The following is an 11,631-nucleotide window of genomic DNA, read 5'->3' on the forward strand; positions in this document are numbered from 1 at the left end:
GCTATAATTCCAAAATGTGGCCAAACTACAGTAAAGATCATCATTTTGCTTCACTCTTCAAAAAACTTTTAAGTGGCAACTGTATTGAAAGAAGAGATTTGATAACGCTTGGTAATATTAACAATTTGATAAATTAATAAGATATTTGGTTTTCTATCATCTACTTATCTCAGTAGATAGCAATTGAATGCTTCAATGATAGTGCTCCCCAAGTGCCAGACCCCCTAAAGATGCTCATTAAAATGCAAATCTTTGGGTCCCTCCTTAGAAGTGTTAAATCAGAATCTTTGGGGAAGAGAACTAGCCATCTTCATGGCCAAAAGCTCCCCAGGAAACTTTTTTACATATTATGGTTTGAGAACAACTGCTGTATTGTTAAGTAAGAAATAAACTTTGCAGTTTTTACTTTCTTATGTTCTTATATCACCCCAACCAGAGATACTATGATAAAGTATGTGTATTCAGGCATCAATTATTGGAAAGAATCCAGGTGGGAAAAATACAAGTATAAAGTTATAATTTCAACCCTGAAGTTAGAAGAACTGGCTTGGCTATAGCACAGTGATAAATTCAGCTAGGTTGAAAATACTATTAACTTGATTACAAAAATATTATGTCAAGAAGATTAATATACCCACATAGTTCTAACAACACTGAATATTCTTAACTTCCAGTGATTTTTCCCTATGGATTAATCTAAATGCAACATAAATAATTTTAAATATAGAGCAATGTTAGTACCTGTAAGCCCCCTATCATCATCTCTCATATCATTCTACTCTCTTCCCTTATAGTAGTTGCCATATTTTTATTACGGGTTTTACAGTTTTAACAGCTGGGTCTTTGTTTATGGTTCATCCACAACGTCAGACTATCTGCTATACCATAGCGAGGACCTGTGTATTTTGGTCTGGACCCTAAGCCAGCAAACTGCTAAGCAGACCACAGATAATAAATATCTGTTGAATGAGTAAAATAAGTGTTTTAGACTTTGAAAATTTTTATCAGATCTTAACCATGAAGTTGTAACTTTTCCTCTAAATACATGATTTTGTGGTATTTGTGGTATTACAAATAAGGAGATCCAGTGGCATAATGGTGAAAGCATGGATTTCATAGTCACAAGACCATGAATTTTTATTTATTTATTTATTTGACAGAGAGAGAGAGATCACAAGTAGGCAGAGAGGCAAGCAGAGAGAGAGGAGGAAGCAGGCTCCCTGTGGAGCAGAAAGCCCGATACAGGGCTCGATCCCAAGACCCTGAGATCATGACCTGAGCCGAAGGCAGAGGCTTAACCCACTGAGCCACCCAGGTGCCCTAAGACCATGCATTTTTATTACATGCCTATTGCTTTGGCTATAGGATCCATAAAGAAAGTATTTAATTATTCTTTTAGTTTCTTCAACCATGAAGCTTTCTAAACAAATATAATATAAAAGACTACTAGATGGGGCGCCTGGGTGGCTCAGTGGGTTAAGCCACTGCCTTCGGCTCGGGTCATGATCTCGGGGTCCTGGGATCGAGTCCCGCGTCGGGCTCTCTGCTCAGCAGGGAGCCTGCTTCCCTTCCTCTCTCTCTGCCTGCCTCTCCATCTACTTGTGATTTCTCTCTGTCAAATAAATAAATAAAATCTAAAGAAAAAAAAAAAGACTACTAGATAAGTAGGACTACTTCCCAGATTCAGAAGGTAGTAAAAATATAGGTAGTGGAGAAAAGCAGAGAATTTCTGATTACAAGAGCACTAACAAGTTTCCACTCCCATACTAGTTATCTTTAGTCTCCAAATGACTTTTCATGGCAATCTGCAATCCAACTAGATTATAATTTTAGAAAACTCACAGATAACCATAAGTACTCACAGAGTGTTCAAATTCTTGAGTTTCTTGAAGGCACTCCCAGGAATTTCTTGTATTCTGTTAAACCTCAAGTCTCTGGGAACATAAAAAGGAGAAATATTATAATATTTATGATTAATATTTATATGATATATTTATATAATATATTATTATATTATATATTATATTATTTTTTTAATATTTTATCCATTTATTTGACAGACAGAGATCACAAGTAGGCAGAGAGGCAGGCAGTGAGAGAGGAAGGGAAGCAGGCTCCCCGCTGAGTAGAAAGCCCCATGTGGGGCTTGATCCCAGGACCCTGGGATCATGACCGAGCTGAAGGCAGAGGCATCAACCCACTGAGCCACCCAGGCACCCCTATATATTATATTATAAATATATAATATAATATTTATGATTATTATTTCCAGAAGTCTAAAAACTAATTCTATTTTTATAAATAAATTATGGCACTGAAGGACTAACCACGAGACAGAATTAGGTACATTATGCATAATTGTTAGGTACATATGTTGTTTATAGCAGATTATGCATATCAGGTGCTATATGCTAGTCTAAAGACACCAGAAAAGTGCAGCTAGTTACAGATCTCTTAAAAGTGTTAAAAGCAGTTACACCATTTCCATTTGTCCTATTTGGCACTAAAACAAATTCTGTATATGGCAACATGCCAATTGAGCATAATAAATTTGAACAATATTGATAGGTCAGATGTCACTTATCAATTCAACATATCATCATTACTTGGGTTTAGGCAAAATTATTATTAGTTAGTTAGTTTTTCTTAATAGTCCAGGAACATAACGGCCTTCTAAGGAAATATTAAAAACAAACAAACAAACAAACAAAAAAATTAGTGTAAGAGAGGCAGCCAACATTCTCTTTCATCAATTAATACATTACTTTATTCAACATTTAAATTACTGAATACCAACTACATTGCCACATAAATAATAGGAACACAAAGATGAACAATATATATGGTCCTTGCTACTGGGCAGGCACAGTTGAGTTGAAGATTACAAACAAATAATTACAGCACTAGTATATAAAGTATCAGTGGTACAACAGAGCAACAAATAAAATGTTCTGCACAGATAGCCAACTTAGGTATTGGTCTGCCTAGACCCTCTTTCAGTGAGAGAACTCACTTCACTGCCTATGATTTTGGTGGAAATGTCAGTCATGTGCCCTTCAAGAGGGTGACTAAGGCCAGACAACTGTCTCCTTGGACACACTCTTTCTTCTGTGGGGAGTATATGACTCAAGCAAAGCAAATTGGGGGCATTCATGAGCTGCTGAATAAAATAGTTATGCTCTGTGTTTGGGATCAGAGATTATGAAAAATGAGTATCTATGACCATAAGTGTCCAGACTAGAAAATAAAGTCAACTAGAGACAAAAAGGTGAAAATATAGGAGAAGAAAACAAAGCCCTGCATCCAGCTATGCCTGAGATCAAACTTACCTCCATCTTTTTAGTTATCTAGGCAATAAACTGTAAGTTTGATAATTTATTTGAGATGAGTTTATATCACTAATGTAGGGATCACAAGAAAAAGATGAAAAAATTGTTCGGAAATATGAGACCCATGGGCAATGATATTGCAAAAACGTCACAGAGCATTAGTGTGTCAGGAAACCCAACAAACACAAAAGCAAAAACAAAAAAAAACAAAATATGTACTCCCCCTCAACTAATTCCTCAAAATAAAATTTTTCACCACCATAAAAAGTAGTACTATTTTAGAATACTTGACTCAAAAATCTTTATAAGATTACCTTAAAATTCTATCAGTTTATATTTCTCTTGAGTTGACTTGGAAGGATATTGCAATTTTATGGGAGCCTTTTCAATTAAAATAATTAAATTCTGTCACCAAGAAAGAAAAAAGATGCATGACATTTTTTTAAAAGGTATTCAATCAAAATAACTCATTGTGACTATACGTCTTTGTAAGACGGAATGCACTGCTTAAACATCATGCATTGTTATTTGGTCTGTACTATATTTTTAAAAGAAACTTTATAAATTATATGAAATTCTCAATATAGACCTACAAGGTATAAAAGAAACTTTATAAATTATGTGAAATTCTCACTATAAACCTGCAGGAAATAACGTTATATAAATCCAAATACTATAGGCCCTTCGTTTCCCTTCAAAACAGAAGCTTCAAATTACAGAAAAGACTGTCTTCTCACATCAAACCATAAATCCTAATAGTCCTCCCAAATTGAGCTTCTAACAATACAAGGGAGTAAATATAAAAAGATAAATCACTTTCTTTTTTAAGGCTTTGAAATTTTTAAAAAATTCAGAGAAGTACAAATAAGAGTATTCTTTATTATCCATATCCAGAATTAACAACTGCTTTCACTTGATATAGTTACTTCTATTCACAGTTCCACACATTTTTATTTTGATTATACAAATCACATGCAAAAATATATTACAGGTGAAGTAAAAATCTCTTTTAACCACTACCTTAATTTTAGCTATGTCTCCTTCTCAAATATAACCTCTCTCCTGAGTGGGATGTTTCTCTTTAGACACACAAATATATATAGGTATATGAATATGTAAATAAAAAAGTAAAATGTATACATATAAAAATATGAAAATAAACATAATAGAAGTAAATATAGAATAGTTAGTGTTTTTAAAATTACAGAAATGGAATTAAACTTTCTATGGTTTTTAAAACTTCTCTTTTTCCCCCTCTACTGCATCTCTTCTAGGTCGTTCTTGGACACATAAAGATCTAGATATTTATCCTCAACTGTTCTATAATATTTCACTATGCAGACACAGTTCTTTTATATATCCTCTTACTGACAGTCATTTTGACTGTTATCAATCTTTTGCAACATTTACAAATAATATTTCAATAAACTTGCATACATATCTCCTTGTCCACTTGAAGAAATATTTCTCTGGAACGTATTTAGAATTAGGATTGCTAGATCACAATGTATGCACATCTTCAGTTCTACAAAATCATGCCAACTCTGAATTCATTTTCAATTAAATAATACAGCAGTAATACATAATATATGTAATTAAAAATAATGCAAAAAGATGGTTGAACTAATCACCACATTTTAAATTTAAACTTTTCACTAATCAATTTAAGAGTAAAGGTATTAGTTAGAATGGCCAAAGTTAGCAAGACAGGAAACAAAGTGTATTGGAGAGGATGTGGAAAAAGGGGAACCCTCTGACACTGTTGGTGGGAATGAAGTTGGTGCAGCCACTTTGGAGAACAGTGTGGAGATTCCTTAAGAAATTAAAACTAGAGTTTCCCTATGACCCTGCAATTGCACTACTACTGGGTATTTACCCCAAAGATACAGATGTAGTGAAAAGAAGGGCCATCTGTAACCCAATGTTTATAGCAGCAATGGCCACGGTCACCAAACTGTGGAAAGAACCAAGATGCCCTTCAACGGACGAATGGATAAGGAATATGTGGTCCATATACACTATGGAGTTTTATGCCTCCTGAAGAAAGGATGAATACCCAACTTTTGTAGCAACATGGACGGGACTAGAAGAGATTATGCTGAGTAAAGTAAGTCAAGCAGAGAGAGTCAATAATCATATGGTTTCACTTATTTGTGGAGCATAACAAATAGCATGGAGGACATGGGGAGTTAGAGAGGAGAAGGGAGTTGGGGGAAATTGGAAGGGGAGGTAAACCATGAGAGACTCTGGAGTCTGAAAAACAATCTGAGGGTTTTGAAGGGGTGGGGTGGGAGTTGGGGAAGCCAGGTGGTGGGTATTAAGGAGGGCACGGATTGCATCGAGCACTGGGTGTGGTGTAAAAATAATGAATTCTGTTACGCTGAAAAGAAATTTTAAAAAAAGAGTAAAGGTATTAAGTGTGTTGGTTATCAAAATTCCCTTTGTCTTCACTAACAAGCAAGAATAAGTTTCCTGCCACAGAGTAGTGTGGCAAGTTGTCCACTGTCGCAAGGGTTATTTAGGGGGCTGTGAGATACATGATGCACAGTTCTCACTGCTCAAGTAGCCACAGAGAAGCAGCTTTCCAGAAAAGCAAAGCACACTTAAAGAGACCCAAAGATTATTTCCCCCTTAACTTAAAACTCTTAAAAGACATATTTAGATGCACCAAAGTTAGCATGTTAACATTCATGTTCTTTGTCAATATATTCTACCACATAAACTTGTGTAGTTAGGCAGATTATAAACTAAAACTCTAAGGAAAGACTTCCCTTCCTAGTTTTAATTGCTGCATTTTAGAATTGTATATGGATTGCTGAAAGTAGTATTTACCATACCTTTTCATGAAATTACACTAAAAGATCATCTGAATTCAAATGACCACCAAATTTGGATCATAGTACCTTCTTTGTAAATAAGTTTATCCAAAAATAATTATTTATTTTCCCATATTGCCTCTATTATGTTCAAGATGGATCACTAAAATTTCACCCACAGAAAATTTGTCATTTATATAAAACTTCACTTAGCATTATTTGTAGCATTATTTTTTCACTCTTTGCATAGAATTATAATTTAATTTTTATATATCCTGCACAATTCATCCCTTTATGATATATGTAATATTGATAAAAAATATTCATAAAAATAATTATTATGTAGCACAATTTTCATCCTATTCACTTTTCACTGGAATTCAATTTGGAAACAACTTTAGGAAAAGCAGCAAGATGAAAACTGAGCTCATGGTGCTTACTGGCAGTGGTCAACATGAGTTTGTCTGTTTATCTGTCTGCCTGGCCTGTCTGCCTACAGCTCAAGTTGTTAAAGCTGAAGAAGAAATGTTTAATGATTTTTATGGTGAGAAATTTGGAATTGATGTTTTTAACCAATAAGAGATGGGTTTTAGTTCAAATTTAATCCAAAAGATTCTCCTTCCAAAATGAGTTTTAAATGATTCCTCCATTGTACACAGAGGGCAGAGAACAAGCATGGACAGACAGCAAGGTGAACTAGCCTTAAACAAATTAACATAGCTCAGGATCATGTTATTTAGTTCCTTCATGGAACAGGGCACAGCACGCCCACATCACCGCCCATTACACACCTTCTGGGTGGGTTAGATGGAGCTATACTATGTCTGTGTGGAAAAATCCAGAGAAAGATCTCACAGAGTGATAGAGATGTTAGACCTTTCCCAGAGGTTCTGAGGTTCCCAGTATATTTTATAAATGCCAGACATAGGGCACATTTTTTGAAAACATTAAACAAGTGGGTATTTAAACATAAAAAATAAAATTGTAATTTGTCCACAGATGATAGTCCAGTTTAAGTTATAAGACGAATTCAATGCTCTTAAAAAAAACACTATCAGCCTTCCCCTGGCTAAATGCATAGGTCATTGGGAGAGAATATCAAAATCTAAATTTGAGATCTTGAATTTAAGACCCAAGCTACACAGATCATCTGTTCCCACTGTGGTGGGGACCACCACTACAATAAACCTGTAGACCATCTCAAACTAGGGCACTATTGGGAGGTCTACAGGTTTATTGTGAGCAGATGCCTGAGCTAAGGGGGCCCATGCCTAGCCATTTTAGCTAAGAACCTGGCACTGAGAGAGCAAAACAAATAAGGGAAACTCTCAGAGAGCACCAACTTAACAGGCTGATTTCTGTCTCAGTGTGCTACTTGTTTCTTCATAAGTGAAAAATATTCATTCTGGCAGAAAGCCTATCTTCATGAAAAAAAGATCAAGCAGATCTGTACTTGAGCCGAAAGCATTCTTGTTGAAGGCGGGGATGCAACTAAGTCACTGCAAAGTCAAAAGCATAAAACTGCAGAAATAACGTAAGCAGGGTCTTGTCTCCCCTGGCTTCCGGGAAGGGCGGGAGGGAGTAAGATAACTCCTGATAGCCCGGCCATCATCTCTCCCAGGAGCGCACACTTGTGCACTCCTTCCTCTGTTCTGTCTCTGGAGTCGAAGCCATTTGCGTGCTCTGCTCCCTGCAGCCAGGTTCCCTGTTGTTCTGATCCTAACTGCTAGAGCGTTCCAGCCTCCATCTCCTTTCTCAACTGCTGTTCCTTGTGCCATCTCCTCATCCATGGGTTCTAAACTGTCCAGACCCTGGAATCAGGGGAAGAATGTAACAGATCTCTCCACAACTTCACCTACCGCCCTAAAACATCTTTCCTTTTCCATCTTACAGCTCTTTAAGAATAGGAATTGGAAAAACATTTTCCAGGTGAGGAAGAGCAGCTGGAGGACACCACCGAATGCATGGCTTGCCTGATTTCCAATCATGTTCTTTGGTTCTCTCTGATCTCATGTTCATTTCCCTCCTACCAAGGGTCAAGCAGCCAGAGCTTGAGTCTATCTTCTGTTGCTGTTTGTCTGGCTTGATGTTAACCTGTTATGAAGGGTAATTTATGTCAACTTGACTAAACCATGGTACCCAGATTTTGGTCAAGCACCAGTCTAGATATTGCTGTGAAGGTATATTTTTATATGTGATTAACACCGAAATCAGTAAACTTTGAAAAAGCAGATACCCTCCCTAATGTGAACCCTAAAATGATCATCCAATCGCTTAAAGTCTTTAAGAGGAAAAGACTGAAGTGTTTGAGAAAGGGGGGATTCTGCCTCCAATGCCCTTCACAACTGAGCTGCAAATCAACTCTTCCCTGGGTCTCCAGCCTGCCAGCCTCCTCTTCAAAATTCAGACTTGCTAACCCCCACAAAAGCCTGAGCCAATTCCTTAAAATGAATCCTTCTCTCTTTTTTCTTCCTCTGTCTTAGAAAGAGCCTATTGATTTCCTCATTCTATTGGTTAAGTTTCTCTAGAAAACCCTACCACACCCAATATGACCCTGGCAAAAGTGGAAATGACAGTGTTCATTCATTCCTTCATTCAGTGTAGTTTTTCAGAAGACATGGCTCACACTTGGCCAAGTGCCATCCTTTGTAAGGGAGAGGCAAGTAGTTTCAGTGAATGAAACAGCCAGGGGTAAGAAGGGGTTGAACCCCTGGCCAGGGAGGCTCAACAAAGTTTTCCAAACCTGTATGGAAAATTCACAGTCACAGAAGGGCCTCCCAAGTTCAGATCTGCATCTCAGAATTTTCTGAGGAGAGTAGCTCTGAGGAGTCTGAACTCCTGACAGGTGCTGCTTCAGAGAAAATCATCACTAGCTGTACGGAGACCACCAAGTAAAGAGCACAAGAAAGAAAGGGCCGGTCTCATGTGAACATTGCCTGGGGTTGGGTAGATAGTACTGGCATTTTTCTAAAGTATCTATACATAAATCACAATACTATAAAGCCTTCAAAGAAGATATTAGAACAACCTTATAATAGTTTTTCAATCTACCTTCTTTATTTTGCTCTTCAATGAAATTTCCAGCCTAGCTCCACACTATTTTCCAGAAATGGATTATAATCACTTCTCAAACTATGAATTAAACCAAGCTGGACTTGTTCACAAAATCCCCAGGATGAGGAAATCAGTTAAACAATAGCACTGGTTTAAATCAATTAAACAATGGCACTGAGAGCCATCAGGTGCTCACAGAAAGTTAAAATTGGAAGGTAACAAGGGAACATACACACAAAAGACTTAGGTTGTGCTTTTCTCTAATTTCCCAGTTTCTTACAAGGAACAAGTATGCTATTATAATCTTGAAGAACTTGAACTTTTTAAAAAGAAGTTGTCTTACAGATTAATTAGTCCAACCTCTGACTCTATGTGTAAGACAAGAGGGAAAAGCAAAAGGGAGAGGAAAGAAGTGGAATGTAAGTACATATTCATCCTGGCTAAATCTTAACATTACCTTTTCAAGGCAGTTGTTAATATGTTGATTTCAGAATTGGAACTTTTCATTCAAAACATTTCACTCATCTCAGAGCAAAGCAAGTGGCCATGGGGAATGGCTCTCAAGTGTGTCTGCTTACAAAGTAGGTACTGTCTACAGACTCCCACCTAACCTTAAACTCCTCCTGAGGAAAATAGGCCTAGGACAATGGAAGGGCACATTCATCATCTGCCAGCCACAGAGGACCAGAGGTTGTATCAGAAAACAGTCTTCCTGATTCTCATTTTATTATAATTTCCACCTCATTATCCTAAACCAAATTCCCACTTCCCTCAGACAGGGCAGTTAGCATTTCATTTAAATCCTTTGTCTTCCAGAGGTTACGTACGTGGTTAGAATTAACAAATACCCCATGCTTGCACAAAGGAGCTAACAATGAAAATGTCAATGGAAGGTGTGAACCAGTCCAAGGTAAGTCAGTATGAATTTGAGTGTCCAGCTGCATCACTGAGGTCATTAAAAGCATCCAAATATAAAAGAAAGCGTTCCTGTCTGTGGAAACCTAAAGAGAACAGACAACCCGACAAAATAGTTCCAGACTTTTTTCTTTCTTTGTGAATGTGGTCCTTCCAGCAGATGTCACTAAAGAGCAGGCCACTCTTCTAGGTTAAAGAAATGATTTCAAGGGAGATGAGGTGGTTTAATATGTCCTAAATTTCACAGTACCAGGAGGACTAGACTATAGGCTTAATAGTGTTCCCTGAATCCCATTCACTTGCATGTGAAAATAGCAGTCAGCAAAAAAGCTTCACTCTGAGGTGATAATATACCACATTGCATAAAATAATGTTTTTTGATACAAAAGTTGGGTATTTATCCTTTCTGATGGAGGCATAATACTCCATAGTGTATATGGACCACATCTTCTTTATCCATTTGTCTGTCAATCTGAGCGTTTTGAAGGGGCGGGGGGTGGGAGGTTGGGGAAGCCAAGTGGCGGGTATTATGGAGGGCACATATTGCATGGAGCACTGGGGGTGGTGCATAAACAATGAATCATGTTACACTGAAAAGAAATTAAATAATAATAATGTTTTTTGGAGAATAAGAAGCTGTGACTGAATCTTCACATAAAACTCAAATGTAACCTCTTGAATGTAAAGACATTGCTAACTTTGTCATTTGAGTGAAAATATATTTCAAAATAATAAGATTTAACTTTTTAAATTAATTACTTAGCATAATTCATACTATTAGGATCATTATAATACTATGCAGCAATATTAACATTTCTGTCCCCTCTTTTCATGTTAAGCATGGCTTATCTGAATGTCCCTGTGCTTGGGAGAGTGGCCAACACCATTAGATCCACCATTAGATCCTGCTAGACAAGTATGCCACATGAGCCAATAAACACAGTCTGAAAGAATATTACAGAAGCCCTGAGATCAGACTTGGCTATGTTTTTATCTTGGATTACATTTATCTTGTTTGTCCTTCCCGTTTCTTACTATTAGGTTGCTACTTTGTTCTGGGGTTGTTAGAAAGATCTCCTTTGACCTGATTCTCCACCATGTATTTGATGACCAAGGGCTTGTCAGGGGTGAGATTCATTTCCAGGATGCACTGTGCCACAGGATAAAGTTGATCTTGTTTGCATGTCACATATTAGTTCCATAACTCCCCATACCTCCCCGTCTCTCCTTAGGCACACTGGAGTGAAATGGGCCAAACTTTTTAATCACATATTGGTCACATTGTTTCATAACTCTACATATGTGCACTTGCTGTTCCTTTGTTTGGAATGCCCTGTCTTTTCTTTATCACATGTTCAAGTATTCTCCAAGACAACATGCAAATATCACCCCCATGATAAAACTACCTTTGAAGCAGCCTCACAGTTGTTCAGAAGGAAGCACACATAGCCAGTAATAGCAGCTCTGTCACCTGCACTGGCTACTTGGGTGTCCCTCATCATCAATATCAACTGCCT

The 11,631-nt window shown here is 37.2% G+C and overlaps 1 protein-coding gene across 1 annotated transcript in view; it reads right to left on the bottom strand.

Moving 5' to 3' along the window:
• Positions 1-11,631, bottom strand: part of PXDNL (peroxidasin like) — a 479,104-nt gene that overhangs the window by 317,988 nt on the left and 149,485 nt on the right. The window contains exon 2 of the mRNA XM_059394566.1: positions 1,863-1,934. Coding sequence (XP_059250549.1) covers positions 1,863-1,934 — 72 coding nt within the window. The remainder of the gene's footprint in view (positions 1-1,862; positions 1,935-11,631) is intronic.

Source organism: Mustela nigripes, chromosome 3, assembly GCF_022355385.1.
Source record: "Mustela nigripes isolate SB6536 chromosome 3, MUSNIG.SB6536, whole genome shotgun sequence".
NCBI lineage: Eukaryota > Metazoa > Chordata > Mammalia > Carnivora > Mustelidae > Mustela > Mustela nigripes.